This window comes from Mauremys mutica, chromosome 10 (assembly GCF_020497125.1).
Source record: "Mauremys mutica isolate MM-2020 ecotype Southern chromosome 10, ASM2049712v1, whole genome shotgun sequence".
Classification (NCBI taxonomy): Eukaryota; Metazoa; Chordata; order Testudines; family Geoemydidae; genus Mauremys; species Mauremys mutica.
Window position 1 is genome coordinate 75,599,387 of NC_059081.1, and position 26,688 is coordinate 75,626,074.

Consider the following 26,688-nt stretch of genomic DNA (forward strand, 5'->3'; position numbering starts at 1 on the left):
GAAGCCAAAGGGTCTGGTCTGTACTCACATTTCTAAGGCAATTGGTTGATATATAATTCTCAAGCCTCCCCAGGAAAAGGGGCGAAGGGGCTTGGGGGGATAGGGATTCCAAGTGACCCTTCCCTGAATTTTTGTGTAAATCTCTTGGTGGTGGCAGCAATACCATCCAAGGACAAGGAAAGAAATTTGTGCCTTGGGGAAGTTTTAACTTAAGCTGGTAGAATATAAGCTTAGGGGGTCTTTCATGCCGGTCCCCACATCTGTACCATAGAGTTCAGAGTGTGGGGGGGAAACCCTGAAAAAAGGCCAAGGACCAAGTTCTGTGCATTCTGCGGGAGAGAGGCGGAGGAGACTCCTTAAAACTCCTCTTTGTTGGGTTGCCTACACAAATCTGAGAATAGCTAGGTAGTTGGGACACTGCCTATTGCGCTGCCCGGTAATGTCACATGTGTTCCTTGTGTGTCTCACATTGCTATCCACCTGCTGTTTCTTGTCTTATATTGGTATTGTAAGCTCATTGGGACAAGACACCGTCTTTCTGTTCTGGTTCGTACAGCACCTAGCTCAGGGAGGTCCTGGCCCATAACTGGGTCTCAGTGCTACAATAATACAAATAATAAAGAGCAATAATGTACTAAGATATCCAAGAGAGACCAGTTCCGAGAAAGCCCAAGGAGAGCAGAGTGTCCAGTAGAAGGGAATGACCAATTGCACTGAAACAGCAGAAGAATCAAGGAGGATAAGGATGGAGTATTGGGCCCAGACTTGGCCAGAAGGGGGTCACCAGTGGCCCGGGGGAGGGCAGTCTTGGGTGGAGCGGAGAGGGTGGAAGCCAGACTGGCGAGGAATGGGAGGAAAGGAAATCAAGACAGTCGCTATAAATCTCTGTTAGGTAAATTTAGAGGTGAAAGGTGAAGAGGCGGCACTTGCAGGAATAGACAGGGTCTCTTGGAAGCCTTGGGAGTCCAGTGTGGGCTGCTTAATTAGAGACAAACTATTTAAAACGGTTAAGTTCTCCTCAAACAAGTCAATGGGCTCATCTACATTTCCCCTGGTCTGCCAGACAGCCATTCTAAATGTAACCTCATCTTGTGTGAGACGGTCAGCATGGCAGGATGAGTCAACTCCACATGGCCCTTGGCAGTGAGTGGATCAAAATCCTTTCCTGGTTCCTTTCTGTACACGTTCCATCTCAGCTGCTGTGCAAGCCAAGAGACATCGCTGACCCGCATTTCCTTTGTAATGCCCAGCCAAGCAGCGCTTGATTGTGCCTGATGCTGCTGCTTGCAAACAGATAGAAAGATGAGTTGACTGAGAAAACTCTGGTCTATATAGTAAATTAATGCTATAGTTAATGTCTATAAAACATGACAGGTTGGCCATTATAAGGTAATCCTTTAAGGATGTTCTGCAACAGAACCATGGCTTTGCTCGATATAAGCCAATGTATGGGAGTGACTATGCAAATGAGATGATGTAATGCTGATATGGGTGGGACAATCATTAATGTTTAGCCATCTTTGACATTCTGCAGCATTTTGCTGACATTCACTGTACATTACAGCAAGTCAGAAAATCAGGTCAACCTCCCTGGAAAAACATTCCAATAAAGCATTTTTGTTTGAAAATGTTCAGTGGAACACTTGGGTTTTTTGATGAAAATTTGTGAACTGGAACAAACATTTCTGTTTAAAATGTTCAGTTTGTTTGGATTTTTGATTTTTTTCCCCCCTTACGTCCATTTCCTGCCTGGAAAAGAAGAGAAAAAAGGGGGAAACCTCCACATTTTTATTGCTGTCTTCACATTCTTCAAGAAGCTGGACGCTTTTGGCTTTAATCATGTGACGTACCTTGAAAAATTGCTTTCTTCCACCGTATATATGCCACACCCACTTGAGCATTGCATCATCTCATTAACATACTCAAGACTCTGATGAGGAAAGTCCTGTAGTAATGGGGAAAATACTAGCCCTCTAATGCTAATACATTGATATATAAATCCTGATTGCAGAGTGATACGTAACATCGTAATATGACAAGGGCAGTGCTCAGTGTGCAATTTAACTGGAAGCAATGTGCCAGCATTATATTCAATAGCCCTAAAATGAAGATGACACATTTATATCTGCTGATACTGACCTTTTATCATTAATCACTGCATTCAATGCATCCGATAGGTCCTTAGAAGTCATTTCAAGTACATTCAGCGTCACTCCCGCACCCCGGGACTCTACCCGTTTAGCATTGTCCATCTGGTCTCCAAATAATGGCATCAGAACCATTGGCACGCCGTTGCATATCCCCTCATAGATTCCATGTGAGCCTCCATGTGTGATAAAGGCACGGGCTTTGGGATGAGCTGTGAGGGAGAGGTAGATGTATTACTGTAGCAGACTGTTTGCTCAGACATTTCTGGTTAATTCTTTAAGCCACAGGAGGCACAGTATTAGATGTGCTTTCAGTACAACGGCATCGGTGGTTACAAATATAGAACATGACAACACTGGAGTGCAGGTCACATGGGAATCGCTCCTGGACAATCTTCAGGATTACACTTATCAGTGATGGAGTGGACCTTAAAGGTCTTAGAGGTCCCGCTAGGTTTGGATAATCTTTGCAAAGCTTTGAATCGTCTGTAAAACTTTTGAGATCTTGGAGTGAAATCCTGGCCCCACTAAAAACAATGAGAGTTTTGCCATTGACTTCTGTGAGGTCACGATTTCACCCTTAGCCTTCAACCGTAGCTAATCTTTCCGTTCTCAGTCAGATCTTTCCTTTCCCTAGACTCATATCTCTTCCCACAAGTCCTGTCATCCTTACTTCTCCCCTCAATCTCTAACAAACTTTGGTAATTTCTCCTTTCTTCTCCCCAGTTCTTAGACCTCTCATGGGACTACCCATAAGCTCTGACATCAAGCAGACCCTTCCCCATTCTGGATCCTGTTGAGAGGTCTGCAGTCTCTTTCTTGGACCCAGTGCATTATCTGGTTTGAATTTGGCAGGTCTTGGTGATTCACCTGTCAGCCATGTTCTAGCAGGGACTGTGGACATCTGGGAAGTCCAAGAGAACACGGGAGCTGCATCAAAAAGGACACTAGGGGGAGGGATAGCTCAGTGGTTTGAGCATTGGCATGCTAAACCCAGGGTTGTGAGTTCAATCCTTGAGGAGGCCACTTAGGGATCTGGGGCAAAAATTGGTCCTGTTAGTGAAGGCAGGGGGCTGGACTCAATGACCTTTCGAGGTCCCTTCCAGTTCTAGGAGATTGGTATATCTCCAATTATTACCTATTACCAGTGAGACTGTGGGATTTAATGAGCTCACCAGGGAGAAGAATGTATTTGAGGTGAGGAAAGGGGTGATTTCCCTAACTAAAGTCTGGGAATGGCTCCGACATAAGGGTTAGTTCTTATTTTTACAGAACCAATATGTACATCCCTAGTAAAGATCTAATACAGGAGTTCTCAGTCTTTTTCTGAGGCCCCTCCCCCGAACAGGGCCCAGTGGGGAAAGGGACTTGGGGCTCTACGTCAGGGGTGGAACTTCTATTTTTAGGGTGGGGGCGGGAGCTCGCAGGGCTTGGGCTAGCTCTGCGCAGCAGGGTCCATGGAGGCAGCACCACCTCCACCCCCTGACTCACCTCAGCAGGTCACCCAGCCTATCTGGGTTGTGTGTGGTGGGGGTTCAGCTCAACAAGTTTGAAAACTGCTCAGGGTGCAGGGAGGGAGGCAGCTAGGGGCTGTGTGTAGGCAGGGGGTAGCTCAGGGTGCAGGAAGGGTGTAACTAAGGGCTGTGTGCGGGGGTAGGCAGGGGGAAGCTCAGGGTGCAGGGAGGGGGGTAGCTAGGGGCCATGTGTGTGGGCAGAGGGGTAGCTCAGGGTGCAAGGAGGGGGGTAGCTAGGGGCCGTGTGCAGGCACGGGGGGTAGCTCAGGGTGCAGAGAGGGGGGGAGCTAGGGGCTGTGTGCAGGCACGGGGGGTAGCCCAGGGTGGAGGGAGGGGGAACAAATGGCCAGGGTGCAGGCACGGGGGGTAGCTCAGGGTGCAAGGAGGGGGGTAGCTAGGGGCCGTGTGCAGGCACGGGGGGTAGCTCAGGGTGCAGGCAGGGGGATAGCTAGGGGCAGTGTGCAGGCACGGGGGGTAGCTCAGGGTGCAGGCAGGGGGATAGCTAGGGGCAGTGTGCAGGCACGGGGGGTAGCTCAGGGTGCAGGCAGGGGGTAGCTAGGGGCTGTGTGCAGGCAGGGGGGTAGCTAAGAGTGCAGGCAGGGGGATAGCTAGGGGCAGTGTGCAGGCACAGGGGGTAGCTCAGGGTGCAGGCAGGGGGATAGCTAGGGGCAGTGTGCCGGCACGGGGGGTAGCTCAGGGTGGAGGCAGGGGGTAGCTAGGGCCTGTGTGCAGGGAGGGGGGTAGCTCAGGGTGGAGGCAGGGGGTAGCTAGGGCCTGTGTGCAGGGAGGGGGGTAGCTCAGGGTGTAGGCAGGGGGTAGCTAGGGCCTGTGTGCAGGCAGGGAGGTAGCTAAGGGTGCAGATGGGGTTACTAGGGGCTGTATGGGTATGGGGGGTAGCGCAGGGTGCAGGCAGGGGGTATCTAGGGACTATGTGCAGGCAGGGTGGGGAGCTCAGAGTGTAGGTAGGGCGTAGCTAGGGCTATGTGCTAGGAAGACTCCCCTGTGGTCGCTGTTCCCCAAGGGCTCTGCCAGCCACAGGGTGGGGTCACCCTACCTGGGCGGCTCTTATCTGCTGCGTGAGCTGAGGACAGCCGCAACCCTGGGCACTAGCAGCAGCAGACGGGGGGATGCCGTGGCTGTCATGCACTGCCTGACTCCAGCTGCCCACGTCCGATGTGGCCAGGGAGTGGGGCCTCGGGGGCAAGAAGAGGAGGGGGGGGTGGAGCTGCTCCCTGGACTGCCCAGCTCTGGCACTGCAGTGGGGAGATAGGCAGCCAGTGCTCGGGATTTCAGTCGTGGGGTCCCACAGCTCCCTGAAAGGGGAACGCGGACCCCCGGTTGAGAACCGCTGATCTAATAAACTCTGTGTACAGCAGTTACTATGTGAATAAAATGAAGCTCAGTCGATAAATACCTACACGCGGGGGGTTCATAATCTAGCAGACAAAGGTATAACAAGAGAGAATGGCTGGAAGATGAAGCTAGTCAAATTTAGAATAGAAATAAGGGACACATTTCTAGCAGTGAGGATAATTAACCAGTGGAACCTAATGCTGTGTGCAGACGACCCGCGTGCCTGCTGAGAGTGGGGGCAGCCAGCTTCAGCAGTGTTACTGAGCATGCTCAGTCCATGTGAACATGCTCAGTCCAAGCCAAGCCGCAAATGTGGGGGGGCATATGATCTTGCGTGCCCCCCACGAATCGCCTCTGTTGGAGGGGATTCTACATCACTGGCAATTTTAAAATCAAGACTGGAGGTTTTTCTAAAATATTTGCTGTGGTTTCAAATAGGAATTAATCCAAGGAAGTCCTATGTTATACAGGAGGTCAGACTAGATGACCACGATGGTCCCTTATTCATAGACTTTAAGGCCAGAAAGGACTATCGTGAGCATCTAGTCTGATCTCCTTCACATCACAGGCCACGGAATCTCACCCGGCCACTCCTGTAACACACCTATACCTTCTGTCTGAGTTACTGAAGTCCTCAAATCATCATGTAAAGAATTCAAATTACAGAGAATCCATCATTAACTCTAGTTTAAAGCATCAAGTGACCCATGCCCCATGCTACAGAGGAAGGCAAAAAAAAATCCTAGGTTCCCTGCCAATCTGACCTGGGGAGAAATTCCTTCTGGACCTCAAATATGGCCATCAGTTAGACCCTGAGCATGTGAGCAAGACCCACCAGCCAGACACCTGGGAAAAAATTCTCTGTAGTAACTCAGAGTCCTCCCCTTATAGTGTCCCATCACCGGCCGTTAGGGATATTTCTTGCCAGCAGTCACAAATGGGCCAAATGGCTTTTTAGGCAATCTTATCACACCATCCTCTCCATACACTTATCAAGCTCAGTCTTGAAACCAGTTAGGTTTTTGTCTCTGCTGCTCCCTATGGAAGGCTGTTCCAGATTTTCACTCCTTGGATGGTTAGAAAATTTTGTCTAATTTCAAGCCTTAACTTTGATGATGACCAGTTTATACCCATCTGTTCTCGTGCCAGCATTAGTGCTTAACTTGAACAACTCCACTCCCTGCACGGTATTTATCCCTCTGATGTATTACAGAGAGGCCCTTCTGGCCTTGCAATCTGCAAACCTATGGTATTTATGACTATTCCTTTAGAGCGTTATCAAATAAAAAGAAACTACTTAATTGTTGCCTCTCCTGCCCAGACTTACCAAGTAGATCGTTCTGTGGCAGCCATTTGATTAGCTTTGTGTTGTTTGCAAGGTTGGGAGGTGCTTCTCCAGTGTACCTCCAAAGAACCTTTGGGAAATCATAAATGCAGCATTAATATTAAGTACTTGCCTCTTACAATTCTTCTGTTGCTTCTTCCTGTAAACTGTGCTGTACAGCAGAGCAGATAAGCCCATGATGGACAAAATCTGTTTCATCAAGGTTTGTGCTGAGCAGAGGAGATGGGGTTTTGTTTTGACATAAGAGGGGATGGGGCAGGTTTTTGGTTTATTGAAGCTATTTGTTGTGTTAAGTGTTCTACCACACATTTATAAGTAAAAACATAAATCAAATAATACAGTATCATAACCAGTGACTATATTCCAACAGCTGTGCTAGAAAGATTCTTTTCCTCTTACTGTCTGAGGTATTGTTCCAAAGGCTTCAGCAATCTGCATGGCTTTCTTCATGGGAATCTCAGAGACCATTGAGCCCAAGGAGAAGACCACAAAGCCGTGTTCCCCAGAGGCATTCACAATGCTTTCAAATTCCTGCAAATACAAAGAAACCTCCAGTCAATGCTTTTCATTCTAATCCATGTCACAGGGCCATAATTCTGGTGCTTTGCAATCAAAGGGATCTCACCTTGACTAGCCTGGGAAGGAAATCATGTTAAAAGGCCAAATAATTCAGTATGGGTCTGATCCTATAAACATGTATGCATGTGAAAAACCATATGCATGTGATTGTCCTGTTGAATCCTATAGGATAGCTCCCAAGAGTAAAGATTTTTGCATGCAAGCGTTAACAGGATTGGGGCATAAATCAAGACTCCGTATGGAAATAATTAAAGATGTAGTGTACTAAATAGAAAGTAAAGTAAAGGAAGATGTAATGCAAACCAAGTAGATCTATTAAACCATATATTTCCTGGCACCCAAAAGCAGCTAAATGCATTGTTTTCTTTTGACACACCAGAGGTGTCAGGAAATTCAGGCTTAGGTCTGATGTTTCTCTCTTCAGATCACACAGTTGTGGAAACATGGCTGGTGTTTTTAAAGCTTAATGATGTAAACAATGGCCTGAAAAAAGAGGCACCTTTAAATTCTTGACTTATCAGTTCTGTCTGGATCTTGAGAATATTGAAAATCCTGTAACTTTCTTTTCTTTTAAATTAAAAAAAAAATCTTTCACAGTTGCCTAGACATGGACAGGAGGAAGATTTGCAGACTCGTACTGCACAGAAAGGGCTAAATAGGAATCAGCAACTAACTGTGATGACATCAATAAGTGAAAAGCTAACTGCAAGGGCAAGTGAACCAATAAGGAATAAATGTCATATTTCTTACCAACATGTTTTCCTTAAAGCCTGGGGAAGAGAGAATGCCAGAATATTCATTTAAATTCAGACCCCTTTCAAAAGTCTTCCAGGGGGCACTGGTGAGTCTTTAAACAACATGGGATGTGAAAGGCAAACTTGTTAAATAAGCTCATACAACTGTCAGGTAAAAGCTCTTTGGGAGTCATGCTGTTGACCAATTTATCCCTGGGTTCTAAGGGATCACCAGGATTGGGTGTCTTCATTCTTGTGTGACAGGTTTATTACACATTTTGTTGACTGGTTAAACCACAGTAACCTTTGTTACAGACTGGATCCTGAACAGGAGGGCAAACAACTTGAGATGTCAGCAGTCCAGACACTACGCGTTTAAACTGGTTTAAGGAGCGTAAAACCGATTTAACGCCACACCCGTCCACACTAAGAGGCCCTAATGAGAGGAGTAGCGCTAGTATCGGAATTACCATATCGGATTAGGGTTAGTGTGGCCGCAGATCGACGGTATTGGCCTCCGGGTGGTATCCCACAGTGCACCACTGACTGCTCTGGACAGCAATCTGAACTCGGATGCAGTGGCCAGGTAGACAGGAAAAGCCCCGCGAACTTTTGAATATTTCCTGTTTGCCCAGCGTGGAGCTCTGATCAGCACGGGTGGTGATGCAGTTAAAAATAAAAATAAAAAAAGAGCTCCAGCATGGACCATGCGGATGTGATCGCTGTAAGGGCAGGCAAATCTGTTCTATCAGCGCTCCATTACAGAAGACGAAATTCAAAATCATTTTTAAAAACTCTCCACACAGACGCCATAGCAGGGACTCAGCGCACTGCTGCGTGACAAGCGTAACGGAAAGCCAAAGAATCAAATGGACGCGTGTAAACGGGTCGACTCACCCCTGCGGCGCCTCCTACTGGTTGCTCTCTGAATTTAGCTCAGTCCAGCTCCGGAGCGCCCTCTGCAGGCCAGTGATCCACCTGTTCTTCTGGCCCCCGTGTCCCTTCCTAGACCCGGTGCCCCTTTCTCTGGGGTGCTGCCCCCTGGCAATAACCCCTTTCTTACTCTGTCTGGGTTTCCCCTTCCTTTGGGAACCCCCCCACCCTACTTTCCCCACTTCGCCTCAGTAGTGGCTACTGCCCAGTCTCTATTTAGCCCCCGTTCACTGGGGCAGACTGCAGTATCCCATACTCATCATTGGCAAAGGGGGTTTGGACATGCTGCCTTGGCCTAACCTTAAGTTGCCCTCTGCAACCTCCCAGTACCTTCTGCCCTCTGCTAGGCCGCAGCCTGGGGCTTTCCAGGCCAGAGCTCCCCAGCTCCTTAGCCTGTCCCCAGCCCTGCTTCACCCTAGGTACCTTGTCTCATCTACCAAGCAGCTAGGCCCATCTCTCTCTATCATCAGAGAGAAACTGTCTAGGCTCCTGGCTTCCCTGCCTTTTATAAGGCCCTGCTCCTCAGTTTGGGGTGTGGCCCCCAGCTGCAGCCACTTCCCTAATCAGCTCAGTCCTGTCAGGCCACTTTTTAAACCCCTTAAAACCCCAGAGCAGGGGTCCACCCTGCTACAACGCTCATGGAGGGAGGGAGCGGGGACTGGAGGACTCAAGCAATCCCACAGTTCCTGCAGTCTCCGAAAAGCATTTGCATTCCTGGCTGAGCTCCAAATGCTTCTAGGGTCAAACACAGTGTCTGCGGTGGGTCAGGGCATAGCTCGGCAATTTACGCCCCCCCACCCCCACCCCCAGAAGTGAAAGGGAAAACAATCCTCTCTTGACTCTTTTACATGTCACCCTATCTTTACTGAATGCTGCAGATAGACGCGATGCTGCAGCAGTCAACACCAACATCCTCACTCCCCCCTTGCCATGGGTGGCTGATGGTGCAATATGGCTGATATCCACCATCATCATCATCATCATCATCATCAGCCTTTTGGCACATGGGACAGTGCAAAAGGACTGGTAACCATGCCGACTAGCATTCAGTGAGGTCGACCATGGGCGCCTGTGTAAAAAACTCCTGATTTTTTCTGGTAGATGGTGCAGTATGGCTGGTAACCATCTTCATAGCAACAGGGGGCTGAGCTCCATCAGCCCCCGCCCTTCATGTGTAAAGAAAAGATTCAATTGTCCCTGGACTAGTAGCAGGATGCTTGGCTCCTCTCCCCCACACTGCTTAATGTCCTGTCTGGACTATCATAGCAGCTGGAGGCTGCCTTCCACTCATTTCTCACTAACAAGTCACTGTGTCTTATTCCTGCATTCTTTATTACTTCATCACACAAGTGGGGGGACACTGCTACGGTAGCCCAGGAAGGCTGGGGGAGAACAGAATTAACAGGTGGGGTTGTTGCAGGAGGACCCCGTGTGAATAGCATACAGCTCATAATTTCTGCGGGATCTGACACAGATCAGCTGTGCTCTCTGGTTCTATGATACACTGGTTCTCTAGTACACTTGCCCCATATTCTAGGCAGGACTGATTCTATTTTTAGATACCAAAAAGGAGGGATTGACTCAGGGAGTCATTCCCAATTTTGGCTTTTGCACCCCTGGCTGATCTCAACCAGGGGCACTTATGACAGCAGCAGATGGGGCAGTGCAAAAGGACTGGTAACCATGATCATCTTATTGCCAATTTATGGCATGGTAGATGGTATAGTATGGCTGATAACCATCTCTGCTGTCATGCAAAAGCAAATGCATGCTGCTGTGTAGCGCTGCTGAATCGCCTCTGTCAGCGGCATCTAGTACACATACGGTAACAGGCTCAATGATTGCCATGCTATGGCGTCTGCCAGGGCAATCCAGGGAAAAAAGGCGCGAAATGCTTGTCTGCCGTTGCTTTCCCAGAGGAAGGAGTGACTGATGACATTTACCCAGAACCACACGCGACAATGATTTTTGCCCCATCAGGCACTGGGATCTCAACCCGGAAATTCCAAGGGGCGGGGGAGGCTGCGGGAACTATGGGATAGCTACGGAATAGCTATCCACAGTGCAACACTCCAGAAATCGACGCTAGCCTCGGACTGTGGACGCACACCACCGATTTAATGTGTTTAGTGTGGCCGCGCGCACTCGATTTTATACAATCTGTTTTGCTAAACCGGTTTATGTACATTCGGAATAATCCCGTAGTGTAGACGTACCCTGGGACACAGGCAAACTATTTCAGAGCATGACTTGGCATAAGGGGCCCATCCAAAGCCACATTCTCTATAACATGTTTAGTGATCTTCTTAGATGTTGCAAACTAAATTCAGTATAATCTCCAGACCTGTTGGAATCAGGCCTGGTGTCATAAACAGATAGTTAAGGGTTAAGGTCTGTTTTACCTGTAAAGGGTTAACATGTAGTACCTGGTGACCACCTGACCAGAGGACCAATCAGAGATAAGATTTTTTCAAATCTCTGTGGAGGGAAACCTTTGTCTGTGTGACCTGGGCACCCACACAAACAAGTGCACTTCTGTGCACAAATAGGCTGGCCAGTGAAAGGCTGATGAGATTGCTTCCTAAGCCCTGATCCAGCAGAACAGCTAAGAATGAATGCTGCTTCAGGCATGCGCGTAGGTCCATTGACTTCATGGGGACTGCTTATGCTAAAGTTACTCCTATGTTTAAGTGCTTTGCTAGACCAGGATCTGTTTTCCTGCAAAGACCACTTTCCTCAGGGGACTTCCCCTCACAAGCAATGTTTCAGAGAACATTTTTTTTTCTCAGTCCATCAGCAGGACTCAGCAATCAGTAGTTCAGGATGATTTGGCATTAGTGATTTGGCATTAGTGATTAGATGATTTGGCATTATATACCTAAAGAATGCCGTTTATTGTGAATGCCGTCAGTTACACAGTGCTATAACTAACCACCACAATTTATTGGGCTACACATTTAAATGATGTTGATACATTGTCAGGGCTATATTCAGGTTCTTGTCCACTCTGTGCCATAATGGGACCAAATTTCACAGCAACAATCCCTAAATTCCAAGGCACCAACCTCTAAATTCTGCATCAATGTCATGAAACATCCTTCATTCTCATTCTGCCGCTATCTACACTGCGCTCCCCCCCGGGCCCTGCACCCTCCCTGTTTGATGTGACAATTTGTCTATGATTCCACTATTGCAGTAGTGGTCACTTTTATTTCTGCTGTTTTCTTTCAGTTTGTTGTCCGTGATATTCTAACAACAACATTTTTAGGCTACTTTTAGCCTAGTCTCTTGTGTAAATGTGTTGATCTTCCTACATATTCTCACACAACTTTAAATTCTATTGCCTTATTTTTCTGCTTCATGCCATTCTTCACACACCAGAATGGACTCTGTGGATAGATTGTCAATATGATCCTGCTTTCTTTGTGTACTCAAACTCCCCCCAGTTTCAAGGACTATACAAAGAATGCTAGATTGGATCATTCATTAGAAAACACTGCAGTATCACATACCAAATTATGTTGTCATGAGAATGTGGTGAACTAAGGCCTTGTCTACACTTAAATATTGTGTATAGTTACAAGTTGCCCTGTCAATCTACTGAGTCAAGCACATTTTTTAACCATCTCATTCTTCGTCCCCCAACATTATTCTGAGTTCCAGCCTGACTATACAACTACTTTATGTGAGGCTGGTTCTTCGTCTCTGAATGTCAGATTGTTAGTCTGCCGGAATGAGTGCTGTCACTTAATTAATGTCTGTCCTACTCTTAGAAATACCTTCATGAAAGGTACCACTCTAATGCAAAGTTTCAATATTATTTGGTATGCTGGGTGACCCCACAAGTCTCATGAAGAAATATATGAAATGAGAATATTCTAGACAGTAAAACCCTAGCCTTCCATGTCTGGTATTGTGGCCAACTGAGGATTTCTCATTATACAAGTGACTACTTATGACTCTGAGAGGAATAGATGTAACATGCTTTTCTAAGCCCTTCCATGCTGTCACTTCCTTACTTTTATTTTGTTTTAACCAATAGAAGCTTTATCTAATAGTGGGTGCTAGTATGATAGTCCAGTTTTAATTGTAAAAAAAAGAACTAACCTGAGATAATGGTTTCTCCTGGCCACAGCTTATGCCTCCAATTAAAACCATGTTGGGCATCACAGGCCTTGGATACTCAAACACAAAGTCATATCTCAAAAGCCAAATAGATGCACGACTTAAAAGCTCTGGCACTGTCACATCTTGTTGAAGGAACTCCCTGATCAGATCTTCATGTGATGAATAAAGAAAGGAACAGCTCAAGAACTCTGATGAGCTGACTAAGACGTTCCACATACGCTGGGGAAATGCCATGTGGTCTGTATAGCTGGTGAAAAATCTGGGGACGTAAGAAGCAGGATTTGGACACCGGGTGGCCTGAAATTCTAGCCCACACGGAATTCCCCGTGAGAAGTAAACAGAAGGTAGGGACAAATATTCGGCTACTATTTGTCCACATAGAAACGTAGGATCTATCAAGACAGCATCAAATGCACTTTCTTTGAGGTAGGCAGTCAGCTCTTTGTTGGACAGAAGCTGTTTGCAGGAATTGAATAAGAGTGTCATAATATTTCTTATTCTTGCGAATGTTTTAGTGAACTTTTCCAGGAAAGGTTGCGGTGTAAATATTTGATGGCCCAGTCTTTTAAATTCTGCTTCCAAGTATTCCTTGGTGTATGGCACAGAGTATGTTTCCATTGTATAATGCTCTGATGGCTGTATCCAAACACTTACTTCTGGCACAACTGCTACTATTTCATGTCCTCTCTGCCAAAGCTGCTGTACTACTGAATGCATGCTGAACCAGTGACTGCCATCGAGGGGAATCACCAATAGCTTTTCCCCGACAGAAAGGCTCCAGATGGGCAGAAAAAGTAGAAGCCAGGCAGGTAGGCGACAAACCCCTTGAAATAGAGAAGCCATCTCACTAGATAAACCTGACTGACTGACTGCAGCACAAGTCTTCTTTTAGATGCGTGCTCAACTATTGCAGGCAACACAGGAATTGTTTTACTACTGGCCTTCCAACCCTTACTCCTTCAGTTCTCAAATTAATGTTTGGTTTCCAGTGAACTTGATGTTTACAGGAGCATGAATGAGGCAATTTTTAACTTTTAGCTGGGTAAAGGTTGGTTATGCAATCTGACTGGACAACAAAGGATCAGAAAAAACTAGAGCAATGTAGGGAAATGTTGATTTCCTGGGTTTGTGCATAACTTCAACATGAAGATGCTGATGTGGGATGTTTCATTCCAAGATCTACTAGAATTGAGAATGTAAGAGAATACTTTGCCAACAATTCATGTGGTTATTAACTTATGGTTAATTATGCATAGAACTGAGCACATAATTTATTTTTGTTTTTTTGTTTCCAGGTGTTTTTTTACCCTTGTTTGTTTGTTTTAAATAAATCTAGCTAAATTTCAAAATGAAGCACTTTGAAATGAAAAATTGAAATGAAAATTTTCAACTTTTTTTCTGAATCCTCCCCCCTTTTTTGTTTGTTTGAAACTATTCGCAGATTTCAATCCAAATTCACCAAATTTCATTTGTTGGTGAGTAATCTATTCATCCTAAAACTGTCACCCAACACTAATTATCCACTCCCTGAGGTGACTGTGCAGTTCAATTGGCCAACAGACGCACAAAGAAGCTGCACCGCTGCCTAAGGTGGTGTTTTTGTGCTTTCTGCTCCTGCTTTAAACAAAAAGATAATGAAAATCATTGATTGACTTGTTCACTGCTTGCTGTCTACCCCATGCTCTGTCAAACTCAGCTCATGGTGCAGCATCTTGGCAATGAGCCAACCAATGATGAGGGTGTTTTTTGGACTACAAATGCTGCTCACTGTTATCTGATTATTAGTATCATTCTGACTTTTTTATTACACTTCCTCTTAGTGATTCTGTCATTAGGACACAGCTGTGACCCCCCCTACGGAGGAACTCCAGTATTTCAGTTTGAGAGTGGCGCATATTCTCATTATGGAGTGACCCTAGTCTCACTTAGTTAAAGGTGAATCTAGATTTCTATTATATTCCAGTGTTTATCATGACACACATCCCCAGTCATTGCCCAAATGAAATACACTTTAAAATGTCACAAATGTGAGCCTGTGCTTGGGTGGTTGCTTTTTCAAAAGTCTGAAACAAAATGAGTGTGCTTCAAGAATGAGGTATTTGTGTTTCCTAGAAATGATCTTCATTGCCTCTGGCTCCTATCTCAGAAATGGCTTATTAAGCTATGTGTACACTAGCACTTATTATGGCTGGAACAATCTGCTGGGGGCTATTTTTGGAGCCAAGGGTCAACAGAATGCAGCACGTTCCTCTTACGTCCCTGACATGACCATAGCTCCAAGCAGGTGTCATAGAAACAGATATGCTGGTTTTGCAGCACTGCGGGAGTCACTAAATGCCCCTCAGGCAGCTTGAAGTCCCTACAGCCGGTCCCATTATGGTAATTCCACATAATCTTTGCACAGATACCTAAAGCACCACACACCATGTTTAAAATCCCATAATGCAAATGTCACAAGCTAAGCAAATCCCAGAGGGGTCGGGGGGAGACCAAAAAACCCAAACTGTATTATGACAGAGCTGATATTAGGCACCTGAAGCTGGGGTGGGGGTGAAGAAGACTAGCACCCTGTAGTTACAAACAAAGAGTGGAAAGCCCGGGTATTCTGGGTTAAAGTTACTCTTTTAACTCATCCCATACAACCCCTTTGCCTCTTCCAATATGAAGATACGGTGCAGGCACACTGGACACTGTGGCAATCAGTGCCACAGGGATCCAGCTGCTTCCTTGTAAGAGTCTTTTATCAAAATAGCCCCACTCTTACTACGCCTCCTGAAGTGCACCACTGAAATAGAATGTATAAAGCCCCACCCCAGAGGCTACATAAGATGGAGCAATCCTGAAATCCAGGACCTCTATGGTGGCATTCTCAGAAACGCTCCCAGTTCCACGCGCAGGGCCAGGTAGGCAGGCAGAGCTTCAGAGTCTCAATGCGTGGATGAGACGATGGTGTAGAGAGGAGGGGTTCACATTCATTAGGAACTGGGGAAACTTCTGGGATGGGAGGAGCCTATACAGGAGAGATGGGCTCCACCTAAACCAAAGTGGAACCAGACTGCTGGCACTAAACATTAAAAAGGTTGTAGAGCAGTTTTTAAACTAGGAGATGGGGGAAAGCCGACTGCTGCAGAGGAGCATGTGGATCGGACACAGACTTCTCTTAGGGGAGAGTCTGATGATAGAGAATCTCCAGGTTATAGTCAGGAGCAGAGGACTGAAAAGTATAATGTAAGGGCCGGATCAGATGATAAACAGATGATAAACACATAAAAAAGAACCTGGCACATCAGAAAAAGGCAGGCTAATAAACAGGGACAAGTTTTTAAAGTGCTTGTACACAAATGCCAGAAGTCTAAATAATAAGATGGGTGAACTAGAGTGCCTTGTGATAAAGGAGGATATAGATATAATAGGCATCACAGAAACCTGGTGGACTGAGACCAATCAATGGGACACAATCATTCCGGGGTACAAAATATATCGGAAGGACAGAACAGGTCGTGCAGGGGGAGGAGTGGCACTATATGTGAAAGAAAGTGTAGATTCAAATGAAGTAAAAATCTTAAGCGAATCCACATGTTCCATAGAGTCTCTATGGATAGAAATTTCATGCTCTAGTAAAAATATAACATTAGGGATCTATTATCGACCACCTGACCAGGACAGTAATAGTGATGATGAAATGCTAAGGGAAATTAGAGAGGCTATCAAAATTAAGAACACAATAATAGTGGGGGATTTCAATTATCCCCATATTGACTGGGAACATTTCACTTCAGGACGAAATGCAGAGATAAAATTTCTCGATACTTTAAATGACTGCTTCATGGAGCAGCTGGTACGGGAACCCACAAGGGGAGAGGCAACTCTAGATTTAATCCTGAGTGGAGCGCAGGAGCTGGTCCAAGAGGTAACTATAGCAGGACCGCTTGGAAATAGTGACCATAATACAATAGCATTCAACATCTCTGTGGTGGGAAGAACATCTCAACTGCCCAACACTGTGGCATTTAATTTCAAAAGGGGGAACTATACAAAAATGAGGGGGTTAGTTAGACAAAAGTTAAAAGGCACAGGGACTAAAGTGAAATCCCTGCAAGTTGCATGGGCCCTTTTTAAAGACACCATAATAGAGGCCCAACTTCAATGTATACCCCAAATTAAGAAAAACAGTAAAAGAACTAAAAAAGAGCCACCGTGGCTTAACAACCATGTAAAAGAAGCAGTGAGAGATAAAAAGACTTCCTTTAAAAAGTGGAAGTCAAATCCTAGTGAGGCAAATAGAAAGGAGCACAAACACTGCCAACTTAAGTGCAAGAGTGTAATAAGAAAAGCCAAAGAGGAGTTTGAAGAACAGCTAGCCAAAAACTCCAAAGGTGATAACAAAATGTTTTTTAAGTACATCAGAAGCAGGAAGCCTGCTAAACAACCAGTGGGGCCCCTTGATGATCAAAATACAAAAGGAGCACTTAAAGACGATAAAGTCATTGCGGAGAAACTAAATGGATTCTTTGCTTCAGTCTTCACGGCTGAGGATGTTAGGGAGATTCCCAAACCTGAGCTGGCTTTTGTAGGTGACAAATCTGAGGAACTGTCACAGATTGAAGTGTCACTAGAGGAGGTTTTGGAATTAATTGATAAACTCAACATTAACAAGTCACCGGGACCAGATGGCATTCACCCAAGAGTTCTGAAAGAACTCAAATGTGAAGTTGCGGAACTATTAACTAAGGTTTGTAACCTGTCCTTTAAATCGGCTTCGGTACCCAATGACTGGAAGTTAGCTAATGTAATGCCAATATTTAAAAAGGGCTCTAGGGGTGATCCCGGCGATTACAGACCAGTAAGTCTAATGTCGGTACCGGGCAAATTAGTTGAAACAATAGTAAAGAATAAAATTGTCAGACACATAGAAAAACATAAACTGTTGAGCAATAGTCAACATGGTTTCTGTAAAGGGAAATCGTGTCTTACTAATCTATTAGAGTTCTTTGAAGGGGTCAACAAACATGTGGACAAGGGGGATCCGGTGGACATAGTGTACTTAGATTTCCAGAAAGCCTTTAACAAGGTCCCTCACCAAAGGCTCTTACGTAAATTAAGTTGTCATGGGATAAAAGGGAAGGTCCTTTCATGGACTGAGAACTGCTTAAAAGACAGGGAACAAAGGGTAGGAATTAATGGTAAATTCTCAGAATGGAGAGGGGTAACTAGTGGTGTTCCCCAAGGGTCGGTCCTCGGACCAATCCTATTCAATTTATTCATAAATGATCTGGAGAAAGGGGTAAACAGTGCGGTGGCAAAGTTTGCAGATGATACTAAACTGCTCAAGATAGTTAAGACCAAAGCAGATTGTGAAGAACTTCAAAAAGATCTCACAAAACTAAGTGATTGGGCAACAAAATGGCAAATGAAATTTAATGTGGATAAATGTAAAGTAATGCACATTGGAAAAAATAACCCCAACTATACATACAACATGATGGGGGCTAATTTAGCTACAACGAGTCAGGAAAAAGATCTTGGCGTCATCGTGGATAGTTCTCTGAAGATGTCCACACAGTGTGCAGAGGCGATCAAAAAAGCAAACAGGATGTTAGGAATCATTAAAAAGGGGATAGAGAATAAGACTGAGAATATATTATTGCCCTTATATAAATCCATTGTACGCCCACATCTCGAATACTGTGTACAGATGTGGTCTCCTCACCTCAAAAAAGATATTCTAGCACTAGAAAAGGTTCAGAAAAGGGCAACTAAAATGATTAGGGGTTTAGAGAGGGTCCCATACGAGGAAAGATTAAAGAGGCTAGGACTCTTCAGCTTGGAAAAGAGAAGACTAAGGGGGGACATGATAGAGGTATATAAAATCATGAGTGATGTTGAGAAAGTGGATAAGGAAAAGTTATTTACTTATTCCCATAATACAAGAACTAGGGGTCACCAAATGAAATTAATAGGCAGCAGGTTTAAAACAAATAAAAGGAAGTTCTTCTTCACGCAGCGCACAGTCAACTTGTGGAACTCCTTACCTGAGGAGGTTGTGAAGGCTAGGACTATAACAATGTTTAAAAGGGGACTGGATAAATTCATGGTGGCTAAGTCCATAAATGGCTATTAGCCAGGATGGGTAAGAATGGTGTCCCTAGCCTCTGTTCGTCAGAGGATGGAGATGGATGGCAGGAGAGAGATCACTTGATCATTGCCTGTTAGGTTCACTCCCTCTGGGGCACCTGGCATTGGCCACTGTCGGTAGACAGATACTGGGCTAGATGGACCTTTGGTCTGACCCGGTACGGCCTTTCTTATGTTCTTATGTAATGCACTGGAAGTAATAGGTTACAGCAAGTGTGTCAGAGAACCATTTTCAATCAAGGCCTCAGAGGACCTTTACTTCCATGCTGTAGAAATTGTCCTGAGGCAATAACAATTGATTTAAGGACACTGATTATCCCTCCTCACTCACGTCTCCACTTTGTCATTACTTGAATCAATGCTTGTGAGGTCATCAAGACCTTGGCTCATATGTAATAAGCCATAAAAATAATGTTTTTCACTTGGACCCTGTCAGATTTCATGCACACAGAAAGGATAATGAGCCTACAGAAAAACCCATTGAATAATCTTGCAATATTTTCAGCTTTTTTAAAATAACTTACAAACCTTGGATAATGTTTTTTTCTGTTCACAGTTGGTGCCTCCGATGAAGACCATGTTGGGCATCACTGGTCTGGAATACTCAAACACAAAGTTGTATCTCAGCAGCCAAATGGATGCTTTGCTGAACAGTTCCAGAATTGTTACCTCTCTCTGAAGAAACTCAGAAGCCAGGCTCTCATATTGTGAATATAACAGGTAACAAAGTAAATTCTCTGCAGCATTGACTAATAGGTTCTTCACGCGCTGGGTAAATGTCATATGATCAGAATTGGATGTGAAAATCCTCGGGACATAAGAAAGAGGATTGGGACACTGAGTGGCTTTGAAGTCCAAGCCACATGGAAGTCCACGCATGAAGTACACGGAAGGAACTGAGAGATATTCAGCAATTATTGGTCCACATGGAAACACAGGATCCATAAGGACAGCATCAAATTTGCTGTCCTCAAGGTATTTAATCAACTCTTTGTTATATAAGAAATCCCTGCAGGCTGATGAGAACATGGTTGTAAATTGTGATATGTTTTCAAAGACCCTGGTAATTTTCTTTGGAAACGGCAGGTCAACAAAAACGTTCTCTCCTATTGAATGGTAAAATTTATCCAACGATTCCTGTGTGTAAGGCACTCGATATGCTTTTACTGTGTAATAGTCTGATGTTCCCATGAGCAAGGTGGCTTCTGGGATTACGACAACAACATCATGCCCTCTTTTCCCAAGCATTTCCACTACCACACGCATGCTGAGCCAGTGACTCCCATCTTGAGGCACAACCAGCAGTTTCCCACCTTCGGCAAAACTCCACAAAGAGAGAAAAAGTGCCAGCCCAGTGGTTCCCTGCTTCCCTGACATGGCTGCAGTTGTGCTGCTAGGAATAAAAAGCCCAACTTTCTCCCCAAGAAACCTTCCAAGCAGCATTTAAAGGCAGAAGTCTCTGGGATTGCGTCTGTGTCTCTGTGACCTTTAAGCCCAATTAATTCTTAACTCTAGAAACCCTTCTCAGCAAATATTTTACTTAACACACAATGCTTTAAACTGTGATGAAAGGCGGGGCGGGGGTGTTAAACAAGACTGAACAGACATCAGCAGTGCTGCCGGAGTTTGTTACATGCAAACACAACACCTCCATCAGCAGTTCATATTCTAAAATGAGTCAGCATTATTAACAAAGATTCTGGTGGAGAGGTCGCAGGATTTTATAGCAGGGTTGTTGTTGGTTCAAGAACCTCAGGGTAGGTCTACATAGCAGTTAAACACCTACTGCTGGCCCATGTCAGCTGACTCAGGCTCATGGGGCTCAGGCTATGGGCTGTATAATTGCAGTGTAGATGTTTGTGTTCTGGGTGAAGTCGTTAAAACACAGACAGTTGGCACGTCTGTTAACTGCAGTGCAGACATACCCTTAGAGCGCAGTTGTGTGCTCTGTATCTGGCTCAAGCCCGGACTCCTAGCTTCGTTCACCAGAAATAACCTTGAGGAAATTACACTCTTCTTCATCTGCAGCAAGACAGTGGTGACAGATACAACTAAGGTGGGATACAGGCGAGAAGAACACACTTGTGCCAATCCTGAATGCTGCTGCCCACATAGTCCCTAGGTCTGAACGGGGCAACATGGGAGGACATTTCCATGCTGGAATTTTGGAACCCCTTGAAAACCTGAGCCTGGAGGGTGTAGCACAGTGGTTTACAGCTTTTAAGGGAGTTAGAGCTAGATCCACAAAGGGACTGAGCATTATAATGCCTCAATCCTAGGTGCTCAGTGGAATTCACAGCCCTGAGCTAGATGTCCAGGCATTGTATGGGAAACGTTACAGACCAAAGAAAGGGATTCTCAGAAGCCAGCAAGCCGAGCTAAGAGCTACCTAGGCTGTCTACACTATGGACCTTACAGCAGCACAGCTGTACCACTACTGCTGTGCCGCTGTAAGATCCCCCATGTAGCTGCTCTCCTGCCTGTGTAATTAACGCGCCCCCCCGAAAGAGCTGCGTTAGCTGTGTTAGCAGAACCATAGAATATCAGGGTTGGCAGGGACCTCAGGAGGTCATCTAGTCCAACCCCCTGCTCAAAGCAGGACCAACACCAACTAAATCATCCCAGCCTGGGCTTTGTCAAGACGGGCCTTAAAAACCTCTAAGGATGGAGATTCCACCACCTCCCTGGGTAAGAGAAGAATCTCCCCTGCCCACATAGCGCTAGCCACACCAGCACTTTTGTCAGTGAAATCTCAGTCCGTCCTTTGACCAACAAAATTTTACCAACAAAAGTGCTGGTGTGAACAAAGCCCAAAGTCAGCCGGAAATGCTGAGGAGAGGCATAAGCCCTACCAATCAAACTCCAGGCTGGGGCAAGGTGCCTCTCCGCCTCTGAGGATTCACAGCCATGAACTCTGTCCCAGAGCTAGTGCCTAACCCAGCCCATTCTCACAAAAAGCCACCGTGAGAGAGTGACTGACTCTGTGGCCCATGGGGAGGCCCTCATGCTAGATTGGAAGAGTCAGATTCAAGATCCTGAACTAAGAAATCTGTAATTGTTTATACAAAGAGGAACAGCTCTAACAGGGGAGAGAGACACCTGACAATACCCAATAGCCTAGCAGTCGGGGCACCCACCTAGAATGTGGTTAGACCTAGACCTGATTCACATTTCTGTGCCAGAGCGGGTGCGGGATTCAAAGCCAGGTCTCCCACATCATTGGTATAATGGGACTGGGACACACACCTGCCCACTCTTGCCTTGGCTGTCTTTTGTGCAGGTTAAGCATATTCTGAGTACACTTACTGGATGGGCCCCGCAGGCAAGGTGAGGGTTGGGGGTGGATGCCTCATTTGAGAATCCTACTGGGGTTTCAGTATGAGCCACGGGCCGAATAGTTCAGTGGGATCAGGAGTTAGCACATGCCCACCAATGGAGATTATTATTGTATCTACTTCAATCAGTGCGCCTAATCAAACTGTGATTTGTGGACATGCTGATGTACCTCACTCACCCTGATATGATGATAAACTTCACACTGAGCACAGATTTTAAAGACGTGACTTGGGAGAGATCAGGAAATAAGTAATAAGTAACCAAGGCAAAGGTACCACAGCACGATTAGCTTATTGAAAGCATGATACGAGAGATGATATGTAAACAATTTCTTTTGCTATGATTTGCTCTCTGCTTTTAAGATACCTTGTGCTAATAAGATCAAGAGACTTAGACTGTAGCTTGGATATCTTCTCACAGGTCACCCCACAGACAGCAAAAGCTCTCAGTGCCAAAGGAGCATTGGTGAAGAAGGAAAGGGTCTTCAGACTTCACCTCTCTTGGGTTCTCAGTCAGCAAGGCCTGGGCTAAAGGAGCCTTCTTCCAGAAGGGGCCAAGCAGGACTGCATCTCTTGTGGTTACAGGGGAGAGATGTTGAAGGATCAGAAAGGGCCCGTACCTTTATGGAGGAGAAGGAAGCCGTTTTGTTTTCGATCAGAAATCACTAAGGCCCAGACCCGTAAAGAGAGTTAAGCACCTAAAGACCCTTGAGGATCTGGGTCTAGGACTCTGGTTGTCCCTCTTTGAACTCTAAGCCCTATTGACATTCAAGTTAAGTTTTTATTTTGAGAGATAACGTGGGTGAGATATTTTTTATTGGACCAACTTCTGTTGGACAGAGAGACAAGCTTTCAAGCTACACAGAGCTCCAATATCCTGGGACCAACATGGCTCCAACACTGCAAACACACTTAGAAAGATTCATATAGTTAACATATGTTCTAAACTAGGGGAAAAATGAGAATGGTAAGCAATGATTAACTGATAACAGGAGTGTCAGCGGAGTTTAAGTAATATATTAACAAACCACCTCCATCATTTCACTTGGGTACAATGATTCAGCACAACTAGCAGAATCTTTACACAACAGAGGCTGCTGAAGTTCACAGAAGGGACAAAGTGGGTCAGAGTTGTTTGAAGAAGCTCACACCAGCAGTTGCCTGCATTACACGTAGCTCAAGCCTGTACTACTTCAGTGTATGGGGAAAGCCATTTCCCTAGTCTCTACATAGAAATTTCATTTATTCTCTGTAATATGATTCCAGGAATGTCTCCCTGAAGCCTCAACTGTCTGCTGACTCAGTGGTTGAGAGCTCTTTTTTTTTGTTGAGAATATCACCAAGTGGAATCATCACGGGGTTCTGTGGTGTTACCTTCTAATTTTTAAGTTCTCAGCCATTTTTGGCTATTTTTACACACACGACTTTGAAAGTGATGCAAGTGCACCAGCATGGGCTTTCAGCTCCCAGTAGTTGCAATCTGACATCACCTGTAGGGCACTTCCAGATACATTTCTAAGTGCAACATTGACATGCGTTCTGCACTGTCCTCTGCCCAGGGAGCAGGTGGGATGGGGCGCCCCCCCCCATAGCAGCATGGCTCATGAGAAAGCCATGCTGCCAGGATGAAGTGCTACATAGACTCATAGAATATCAGGGTTGGAAGGGACCTCAGGAGGTCATCTAGTCCAACCCCCTGCTCAAAGCAAAATGTTGGGCATCACCAGCCTAGTCTACTCAAACACAAAATCATATCTCATCAGCCAAACAGAGGACTGACTTAAAAGCTCTAGGACAGTCAAATCTCTTTGAAGAAACTGAGATGCTAGACTGTCAAACTGAGACTACATAAGCTTGCAAACCAAGGACTCCAGTGACCCAAATAATAAGTTTATCACATGCTGGGTCAACGACATATGGTCTGTGTAGGAAGCAAAAAATTTGGGGATATAAGGAGGAGAGTCTGGACACTGAGTTGCCTTATCCAAACTACAGGGAATTCCATGCAAAAAGTTGACAGAAGGGATGGAAAGATATTCAGCAACTATTGATCCACAAGGAACACAGGATCTGTAAAAATGGCATCAAAATGAACCTCCTCAATGTATTTCACCAATTCTTTGTTTAGCAAAAAGTGCTTACAGATGGCGATCATAGTACTAAAGTTGGTCAACCTTTTATGTGCTGTGAAAACTCTCTTCAGAATAGGTCCATCATCAAAAATATGATAACCAAAGTACTGGAAGTAGACATCCAATTCTTCCTGTGTGGGGGGCACTGGGTATGTTTTCACTGGGTAATACGGGGATGTTCTCATGAGTAAATTGGCTTCTGGCACAAAAACTACTATTTCATGTCCCTTCAGGCTGAGTTTCTCTAACGCCTGACTCATGCTGAGCCAGTGATTTCCATCCATAGGCATCACCAATAGCTTTCCACCTTCAGCAAGACTGCAGAAGGCCAGAAAAAGAAGTAACCTAGAAACAACTGGACACCGCAACTGGGAGAAAGGAGCCATGTTCTTAGTAGTAGGGGGGAAAAAAACTTCCATCACACAGGTACTGAACACTGATTTATACAAGAGAACTATGGTCACCAAAGCTTACTCCAAACATTTACTGCAAAGTAAATGTTTACCTAGGTTCAGACAAAGATCAGATTAACTAGGAGTTTGGCATCATAAAAATTAAACAATGCTAATAGCTTCTGCAAAGTAGAACTACTAAGTTATTTTGGTGGAATGCTACCACGGGACTTGCTATTTGGTTCCTAAGAATTAAATTTAAAATAATAAGTGTTCACACAAAGTAGAAAAAGAGGATTGGGAACATTACTGGTGGCAGGGTCAGGAGGGAAGAGGGGAAGATTTGTAGATACAGAGAACATAGAAGTTGCAGAGGATTCTTGTTGTAGTTTATTTTCTTGACACTGACATCTGTGAGTAGGATCCTCTTCATTCCAGCAGCCAGTAAGGGCTTTATGCTTATGAAACTTATACTAGCAAACAGCAGATGTGAAAGAGAGAGCTGCCAGAGTCCATGGACAACATGCTAACAGAAATGCCAGCACCTTTCTCCAGCATGTGGGTGCTGCCCAGGAGACCAGTTCCTGTCATCTTTTGTGTCTACCTCTAGCTAGTAGGTTTAGTCTTTTTTGGCCAGTAACTGGTGTCCTCCTGGACATTTTCAAAGTGAAGTTATTGGACCAGATCCTCTCCAGGTGTAAACTGACTTCAGCAGAGCTACACTGATTTATGGCAGCTCAGGATCTCATCCTTGTTTGTGATACCAGCTAATATTAAGGTGTCTTAGTTGAAATGAGAACCAGCAGCGCTTAGTGCTTAAAAGGCAAGGTGGTTTGAATCACTCTGTAATCGCTTAATTAAAAGTACATTTAAGAAGAAAGAAAAATAGCTGCTGAAAAGCTATGGTAGTGTGTAATGAAGTGAAAGCAAAATCATTTTCTTCTTAACAAGATGCTTAATCCTTGCCAAACTGAAATAATTGGTATAATAATCCTATCTAGGATACAAAATTTCTAGAGAATTCAGGATCCTACCATGAGTACAACAAAAATAAAAGCTTTACCAACCTGAGATAATTCCTTCTGAGCACAGTTGATGCCTCCAATTATAACAATGTTAGGCATCAGTGGTCTGGGATAGTCAATCACAAAGTCAAATCTCATCAGCCAAACAGATCCATGACTTAAAAGCTCAGTCACTGTTATCTCTCTCTGAAGAAATTCAGAGGCCAGTTTTGCATATGGTGCGTAAACAAAATCACAAAGGAGAATCTCCAATAAGCTGAATAACAGATTCTTCACACGCTGTGGAAATGTCATGTGGTCTGTATTGGTTGTCAATAGCCTTGGAACATAAGAAGGTGGGTTTGGACACTGAATAGCCTTATAGTCTAAACCACATGGAATTCCACGCAAGAAAAACACAGAGGGGATAGAAAGATACTCAGCTACGATCTGTCCACAGGGCATCATGGGATCTGTAAAGACAGCATCAAATTTGCTCCCTTCTAGATATTGGATCAACTCTTTGTTGTACAGTAAATGTGTACAAGTGGATAAAAGCAGAGTTGAGGTGTTCTTCAGCCTTTCACGTAGTCGAACAAATCTTTCCAGAAAAGGTCGTTCCTCAAAAACCTCTTCAGTAAAAGCCAGAAAATGTCCCTCCAGCTCTGTCTTTGTGAAAGGTACCGGATATGTTTTCATGACATAATTCTTGGCTGCTTTCACATGTAAATTTATTTCAGGGGCAACAATGACTATCTCATGCCCTTTGTGCCTCAGCTCGTCCAGCACGGCACGCATGCTGAGCCAGTGACTTCCATCCATCGGCACCACAAGCAGCCTCCCACCATCAGCAAAGCTCAACAAGGCCAGGAAAACAAGCAGCACTGCACTGATCTGGGGTCTAGAGTGAAACCCAGGAGCCATCTCTGCAGCAGTGCGGTGGGTACTACAGAGACT

At 45.1% G+C, this 26,688-nt stretch overlaps 1 protein-coding gene across 6 annotated transcripts in view; it reads right to left on the reverse strand.

Annotated features, from left to right (window-relative positions):
* LOC123378363 (UDP-glucuronosyltransferase 1-6-like) overlaps window positions 1–26,688 on the reverse strand; it is a 113,954-nt gene that overhangs the window by 2,023 nt on the left and 85,243 nt on the right. For 3 of the 6 annotated variants that reach the window (XM_045032036.1, XM_045032032.1, XM_045032033.1), the window contains exons 2-4: window positions 6,759–6,890; window positions 6,342–6,429; window positions 2,140–2,359 (exon numbers count right to left, since the gene is read on the reverse strand). In XM_045032036.1, the coding sequence (XP_044887971.1) occupies window positions 2,140–2,359; window positions 6,342–6,429; window positions 6,759–6,890 (440 nt within the window). Of the gene's footprint in view, window positions 1–2,139; window positions 2,360–6,341; window positions 6,430–6,758; window positions 6,891–12,712; window positions 13,623–19,396; window positions 20,270–25,794; window positions 26,686–26,688 lie in introns of those variants that run through there. The other 3 variants (XM_045032034.1, XM_045032037.1, XM_045032031.1) reach the window with 3 other exon arrangements.